The sequence below is a fragment of the Salmo salar genome, chromosome 03, assembly GCF_965601325.2.
Source record: "Salmo salar chromosome 03, fSalSal1, whole genome shotgun sequence".
NCBI lineage: Eukaryota > Metazoa > Chordata > Actinopteri > Salmoniformes > Salmonidae > Salmo > Salmo salar.
In genome coordinates this window covers 27,087,641-27,096,198 of record NC_138293.1, presented here as the reverse complement: position 1 = coordinate 27,096,198, position 8,558 = coordinate 27,087,641, and the positions used below count along the sequence as shown (strand labels likewise).

The window sequence follows — 8,558 nt, the reverse complement described above, 5'->3', positions numbered from 1 at the left end:
GTTCATTCAGACCCTTCTTGCTCCCTCAGGAGACCAATAGGTCCTCATCAGACATAAGACAGAGAAAAATATAAAATGTTTAAAGATAGCAAACTTTCTAACATATAGCATAAAAAAAGAAGACAAAATATCTTATTTCATACCACCTGTCAAAATTGGTTTGGTAAAGTCTAGGTTGCTTTCATCAACTTTCAGGAAGTTACAGTGGTGGAGAGAGAGAGAGCGACTGAACGTTGTGCTTCAAAAAAGTGTAAACTACACGCTTCCATGATAATGAAATCAATTACGTTGCATCATTGCGTCTCATCCTTCCGTTCCCAATCGATTCCTTTGACATTTTCTTTGAAGTTGTTGCCACTCAGTTTCCAGTGGCATTCTGTTATTTGTCCTTGACTTCACTGTACAACATATATTTTTAAAAACAGGTCATGAAATTGAATCCTTGAATCACGTTTTGACGTTTCAAAAAACTAAGATGATCATTTTTGCACAAATCTTATCTTTTTCTCCCATTTAATTTTTTGTCAGATATACAATAGACTTAGAGCTGTGATAATCCTGAACTAAAATAATTAATGTGTTATTTTTTGTTAATACATTGTTTAGACTAGAGCTGTGTACATTATGTAAAGGTAGAACTCGCAGAATAGTCCTGATATCCATGAGGATGACATACTCTATATAATATCATCATTTATAATAATATATCCCAGTTAGCAGATGCTTTTATCCAAAGCAACTTAAAGTCATGCATGCATACATTTTCCATATGGTTGGCCCCAGCAGGAATCGAACCCACAATCCTACCTTAACCTTTGACCATCAGACCACCCTGTACCTGGATGCTGTTGGTACTGTGAGGTATCCCCATGCATTGGAGCTGGTCTGGTGCTGTCTTCCTGTCCTAGCGTCAGTCCTCATCAGAGACTCCATCTCCATCCTGTCTGAACCACCTGTCTTGCTTCTGTGCCTGCCATTCTTCCCTCCCTCCCCCTTGTCCCCTGCTGTGGAGACATGCCAGAGAGTAATCCTTCTAATTCCTCACCCAGACAGCCACGATGCACCTGTGTCTGTCTGTCTTCAAGGCCAAGCAGCAGGATACCCTGCACACCCTTTCATATCAAAGAGCCAAAGCCCTCTCAGAGACGACTACTCCTACCTACGCCCTCTGTCTTGGTCTGGTCCCTGAGCCCCATGCACATCAACAATGTGCAGATCAGTGGCTGTCACTGCCGTTTAAGACAAGGGAGGACGATTATGGCCCTATTTCTATTAAAGCATATTGGATGACTGTCATTCATATTCCATTCAATGTAACATCGATAGATTTAGGCTACTACAATACATGATACAACATTTTTCCCAATACCCATCATGAGGTTGCTACAACCTAGCCTATGAATAAACGTTTACAACGTAGGTGCACAGGTCGAGAGAAATTTAGTAATCAAGGTGACAGACATTAAATACCGCCTTGCACACGCTGGGCTGCATCTAGCTGATCTAGGGTGTAATCATTAGTCCAAAACTTGCAAACTAGAGTTTCTATTTGACAAGTTCAGTTATGGTTATCCCCGTTTTGTTCCGTTTGCTTCCGTTTAAGAAACGTTTTTCTACAGAATCGGTGGAATGAATACGTTACTGATCAAATGCAAACACAGTTCACTTTCATAGCAGCCACATAAAAACAGCATGATCTCTTTGATCATTGTATAAATCACATCTAAGCACTCTCCTCCCCTCACTTTTTCAATTCGCTTGTGGACATCAGCTGCCTGTGACCAGGCGAAAAAAAATCCAAGCCTAACCTTCATATCATAACTGCTAACCGCTACACACAGACTTGATCTTTGTCACCATACTAGCTAACATCATAGTCAGCAAACTACTATAACTAACACATTAGTAAACCCACTACAATCATGCAGTACAGTGTACAGTCAGCAAGCAGTTACACCGGTGGCAATAAATTAATAAAACCAAAAGCTTACCTTGACTTGGAAGAATTCCAGTGTTGGATAGCCATAGCTAGCTAGGTAACATAGCATCCCTCTCTGATTGAGCCAGGTGTTTGAGTAGGCTAAACTAGCTATCTGCATTTGCTAGCTAAGTAAGTGAAAGTGGGAAAAGAATACAACAAAATATAGCTAGCTCTCTCTCTCGCTTTCTCTTCATTTTTGAAGAAATGAATTTGTTAAAAACTGTTCAAACTATTGTCTTTCTCGGAGTCAACTACCCACCACATTTTAAGCTCTGCAGTGCTAGCTAGCTGTAGCTTATGCTTTCCGTACTAGAATCCTTCTCTAATCCTTTGATTGGGTGAACAACATGTCAGTTCATGCTGCAAGAGCTCTGATATGTTGGAGGACATCCTCCGGAAGTTATAATTACTGTATAAGTCTATGGAAGTGGGTGAGAATCATGAGCCTCCTAGGTTTTGTATTGAAGTCAATGTACCCAGAGGAGGACAGAAGGTAGCTGTTCTCCGGCTACAACATGGCTCTACCCTATAGAGTTCTGTTTAGGCTACTGTAGACCTTCATTGCAAAACAGTGTGTTTTAATCAATTATTTGGTGATGTGAATATGTTTAGTATAGTTTTATCTAGAAAGGGAAACTTATTTTAATGTTTCACTATTTTTATTTTTCAGAAATTCACTGAAGAGTATGGTCCCCCTCTTCCTCTCTGAGGAGCCTCCACTGGTGCAGATAATTTGAACTATTGGCCTCACCTAGATTTCATTGGAGCAATAGCACTAATATTTTACCTGACTGCACACTTTGCTGCAGAAATATGGAGATTTAATCATGTGAGATAAAATTGCGCACATCCTGTACAGTACATCTTAGTGGCTCGTAATATTTTCTGGAGTTCTGTATCTTCTAGTTTGATCATTGAAACAATGTGTACTGTGCAGTATGCAGAAACATACTTCCCACCCAGATGGTGTTTTGGTATCAATAGATGTTTTCCTCCGCACAGTGTGCCTTATGCAAAGGTTTACTATGGTGTCAAACTTGTTAAGACCATATGAGGTCCATTTGTGCTTCAAACAGCCCACCTCAGGGTATTCCATATGATGGGGAAAGGAAAGTGGGTGTTGATGAATGGAGTTCACAGATTGAGTATGACGGTTGGAATACAAACAATCCTCAGATGAATTACCTTGCTGATGACTGATGGCATGGCAGAGTCAACATGCAACAGCAACATAGTGTTTCTGGAATGGTGGGCCAGGCCCAATTATTCAATTTTTGTAAATTATTTGTTTCCACCACTGTATTTGGTTAGGAACACCACCATTCCAGATAAGTGTGTCTTAGTAGATTGTGGAAACCCATGGTCATTTTAAATGTAAATGTTCATGAATAATAATCAGATATACCATACAAGTATCTTTTCAGTAGGTGGTTCTTTTAGTTGTTCAACAGAATTATGGCAAAAACAACATCCCCCAATAGGCTGTAACTGTCCCTGTAAGTAATAACCCTCTATTTGCAGAGAAGGATAGTATTTGCCTCTCATCCAAAGGCCAATAGTGACAGACAATTATGTAGGTTACTATTTCTAATACCAGCAGTCATGTCTAACAGAAGCATGGAGAATGTCTTTGCCTTAGCTCCAGTACCACTGTAGCTGTCAGTCAGCATGGGAAATTACAGCACTCCAGCCTTGGTCTATGTAGTAGAACAGCTCATCACTGTTTGATTCCCCCAACTACTTACGCAGAGGGGGATCAAATGAAATACATGCATGTGACATTCTGCATTCGTCCATGGTCTACTTTTGTAGTTAAACGTGTGTCTAATCAATTTGCACAATAGAAGAGTGTGTAGCTACAGTATACAATGCTGTCTGAAAGAAAGACAGGATTCAGGAGCAACAGCAGCTAGTCTTATGATAGAGAGGGAGGTAAAGTGACAAGGGCTGTAAAGTAGTATACATTTCTAAAATCCCCCAGGTAAACAACCTCAGAAACCCTGACTATTTTAAGCTTGTGGCAACAATGGCAAGTTGTGTTCCATGCAGAAAATATTTTTTATATGATTTATAACACCTTGCCTTCATCAAGCTAAACATTTGTTTTGGTTTAATATTTTACCCTGTAAGCATTCTATGGACAAGGTATGAAAGCAATCCATGCTTTGGTTTAGTTTCCCTGGCACTGTTTCCACATGCTAACGTTTTAGCATTTGTGGCATAAATCCCGCGCATTATGTCCACATAATCAGAAAATTGACTGTGAAGCTCAACAAAGTCACTTATAGATGATTTGAACATGATGTGCGAAAAATGCTATTATCAGTACCATGACTTGAATGGGATTTGTGCCACAAATGCTAAAACATTAGCATGCAGAAAAAGTGCCAGGGAACCTAAACCAAAGCATGGATTGCTGTCACACCTTATCCATAGATTGCTTACAGGGTTAGAAAACCAATATGATATTTTGTCATCTGGGCGAACTATCCCTTTAACAGTAGGCCTATTAAAAAATGGCTACTATTCTACTCATTGGATCTTAAGCATACAGCCACCAAAGCTGTAGTATGGCAGGGACACCTTTGGGATGAATTGGAATGCCGACTGCGAGCCAGGCCTAATCGCCCAACATCAGTACCCAACCTCACTAACGCTTGTGGCTGAATGGAAGCAAGTCCCCGGAGCAATGTTCCAACATCTTCCCAGAAGAGTGGAGGCTGTTATCGCAGCAAAGGGGGGGACCAACTCCATATTAATGCCCATGATTTTGGTTTTGGAATCAGATGTTTGACGAGCAAGTGTCCACATACTTTTGCACATGTAGTGTATATTCTTCAAGAATCATTGGGTACATTACTTTATAAGTCCAAAAATTGATGTAGCAACTGATGATAGACCCTTTAATTCATGAGGAAGTACAGTATATAGCATCATCTAACGCTAAGATACAGGAATCTATACTGTATTAGAACGTATTACCTGGGATTCACCAGGATACTCCTTTTATCATCAGCTCTTTGATGATCCGACAACCTTAAAGCAAAATTGTCATAACAGTTCATCTGGTGGGTTTCCTTTATGGGTAAAAGGAACTGGACAAGTAATCACATTTGTGGAGGCCGCAGAGATGCTATTTACCCTCCATAACCTTTAAACATCCTTCTCAGATAGAATGCAATTATATATATAGTAATGCATTATTCATAATCTAACAACCATTATGGCAACAGAATTATTCTTTTTTTTTTTTGGGGGGGGGGGGGGGGGGGGTCACAGTTGTCTCCCTTAATTATCTTGCTGTGAATAAGCAGCAAAATAGGAATGGTTGCATTGCAGCTTATTGTGTATTATTGTAGGTGGGTGTGGAATAGTCTTATGGACTGTTTAGCTGTATTATCATATTAAATTAAATGAAAGTAGTGTCATGACACATTATCATTTCAATATGATATATAAGACATAGTGCGAGTTAATGGATAAGATCTTACTTGATTATCATTATTCGTGTTTTATGTGTATTATAAGAACATGAAACCATGATTAATATTGTATTGTAAAAATAGCCCAGTAATTCAAATAGAAGTCCCCTCATCGCCTGTTATTATTAAAGACATTAAGGAACGATTTATTGTTGCGTTTTTTATGGAGCTCTCCTGGGAATTGATCAAGACTGAGCGGGAAACAAGACCTTTTCACAGCTGATTTATAAATCCCCAGGAAGTGATAAAAAGCTGTACACCAAAGCATTTGGATCCAATTATGATTCATAGAATGGTGTTGTTTCCCAATTAAAAGTTGCTCTGCTCCTCTGATGTAGTTTTGAGGAGCTGTACACAAATTTAGATTGGTTAACTAAAGAAAGAGTTGAAAGACTGTTGGTTACTGTTGTAGGGCACATATTCAGAAAGCGTCTCAGAGTAGGAGCGCTGATTGAAGATCAGTTTTGCCTTTTAGATCATAATGATCCTGATAATATGGACTGACGGGACCTACCTGATCATATATCAGTAGTCGTACTCTGAGATACTTTATGAATACTGACCCAGAGACTTACCACATTGGTACTAAGGAGACTATGGAACCGGACACATTATACATCATGACACATAACTTGCATATTAATTCACTTATCCGGAATCATTGAACTTTATTTATAAATAAAAATATACACTAGGGAAAATAGTTTCCTTTTTAAACAACGTCATCATTTTTGGGGTTTGTCTTTCTCCAAAAATGTTAATACATTCCCCCACTTCACTTGTCAGAGCCCAGCGTAAAATGACAGTCAATTCCACAACAAAACGGAACAAGTTCTATAACTCAAATAGCTCTGTATTGTTAGGTTAACCTTTAACGGGATTGAAGAGGACAGATGTTTTACGGGGCTATGGTCTGTTCTGTCTCAGAGAGTTCTGTCTCGAACAGTCTGGACAGTGTGTTACCCTCCGGCTCCCAGTCCTCCAGGTCACTGTAGCTGATCTCTGGGGGCAGGACCTGGGCCAGCCCCAGAGAGCTGACCGACCCCGTGAGAGAGCCACGGCCCTCGTACGAGTAAGTCTGGAGGGAGTCATAGGGCGGCCCGCTGGTGTCCCTGTCAGCTTCCACCACTTTCTGTCTAATGACATGGTGCATATCCTCTGTATCCAGCAGAACCAGGGACGGGCTCTGGGGCCCGCAGGCCACCAGCCAACCCTCCGTCCCCGGCCTTACCTCCCGCCGCAGCCTCCTCCGCTCCGCCCCGGCGGGGTTCCGCAGTGCTGCGATGTCAAACGCCTCTGTGTCCTCCTCGCCCCCACCCTCGTCATCGTATGTGACCACGTTCTCCCGGACGTCCTCCTCAGAGATGATTAACGGCTCCTTCTTGCCCTTTTTGCTCCGCAGGATGACAAATAGCACCACGATGGCTACAGTATAGGACAGAGGAGAGGGGACAAGACCACAGCGACTTACAATATGTCATTACAGGCTCAAAATGCACACCCTATTCTCCAATGCATTGATTTGAGAGTGGAATTGTGGCCTTAGCTGCTGGAAACAAATCAGCCAGAGTTACTCCTCCAGCTGGTGTGAAGCCTTTCATTATCTCTACCTCAAGGCAAGAAGGTCTCTCTCTCTCCCCCTCCCCCAGCTCTGGAGTGTGGCTCTAAGCGGTTGACTAAACACACACAGGCAAGAATATCTCTCCCTACCCATCTCTATCCCTTCCTCTTTCTCTCTCCCTCCCTCTTTCTCTTTCCCCCTTCTCTCCCATCTTCTCTTCCCTACCATGCTATCTCCCCCCCTCTCTTGTCTCTTACCCAGCAGGATGATGATGCAGAGCAAAATGGCGATGAAGGCCCCGGTGCTCAGGCCTGCAGTGGAGAGGAAGGCCGGGACTCGGCAGGCCTTCACCCTGCTGCTGCCACCTCCTCCTCTCTGGCAGACACACACCCGGAGGTTCAGGGTGGAGGTGCTGCTCAGGACAGGCTCTCCTCCATCCCTCACAACCACAGGGAGTTGATAGAGATCCTGCTCCGATTGGCTGAACTGATGCCTCCGCGCCACGATGCTGGCAGTGTTGTCTGGAGCAGAATGACAAAGTTTAAAATACACTGAATGTACCGTATAATTGTATTGACAAATAAGTATTGATCCAAACATTACTACAAAATGTAGTGTATTTTCATAATTTTATTTACTTTTCCAAAATATACCATCTAAAGGAACGTTGCCCTGACCAGTTTTCCCCCTGAAATAACATATGCAACCACGGAGAACAGGGAGAACAAAAGACCAGTACAACAAATAACTTGCCCTGAGATATGAGGAGTGTTCGCCAACATTGTAGAGGATGCCCATAGTTCCCCACTGCTATCTATTAGAAAAGACTGGGGACAGATAGCGACGGCCTCTTCAGGCTTTATTAAAACCGGCCAACAGTATTCTATCCAGCCCAGCACGGCTGTTGCCATAGTTTTTCTCATTCTGGAGAGGCTCCAGCAGATTTTCATTTTCACGGCCCAGAGCTACACTTTTGTATGCACAATCACGGCCCTCCTCTTCACAATACAGATTAATTTTCCCCCAGGCGCACAGAGCCATGATAAAGCATGTCACTTGGGATGGTAAGAGACAGGGAAAGAGGGGTGGGGTGGGGGGAGGAGGAGGGGCCAACCTTCTGGATATCAACAAATGTATTCCAACAGAGCGAGCCCATGGGAAGGTGCATTGGAGGAAGCGTTCATTTACATAGGATTCCTATTGGCATGCAGGGGCGCTGGCCCACAAGCTTCAAGTCAAAATTCATTACTGTACCTCCTCGCCCACTGAGAGGAAACAGGTAAACAAAAAAGAACCAATATATCTCTCATTCATCCTCCATTTGGGAGACAATAGAATATAAAGCCACCTCCCAGCTTCTTTCTTCCTCCAAATGATTATGATTACAGCAGAGGAAATCATAGATTATTATCTTTCTCTCTAACACATCCTGGAGCATAAGCTGCTGTAGGTCTGTAAAATTCTACTGCATTCACAAGGCATTTCTGGCAATATCAATCATGACTATCACTTGGTGAACATCAGGAAATCATCC

The 8,558-nt window shown here is 42.1% G+C and overlaps 1 protein-coding gene across 1 annotated transcript in view; it reads right to left on the bottom strand.

The window, feature by feature from the left end:
* Nucleotides 1–6,106: 6,106 nt before the first annotated feature.
* The window catches only part of LOC106599343 (cadherin-18), a 110,196-nt gene continuing 107,744 nt past the window's right edge, over nucleotides 6,107–8,558 (bottom strand). Inside the window, exons 11-12 of the mRNA XM_014190534.2 lie at nucleotides 7,282–7,545; nucleotides 6,107–6,888 (exon numbers count right to left, since the gene is read on the bottom strand). Coding sequence (XP_014046009.2) covers nucleotides 6,362–6,888; nucleotides 7,282–7,545 — 791 coding nt within the window. The 3' untranslated portion in view covers nucleotides 6,107–6,361. The remainder of the gene's footprint in view (nucleotides 6,889–7,281; nucleotides 7,546–8,558) is intronic.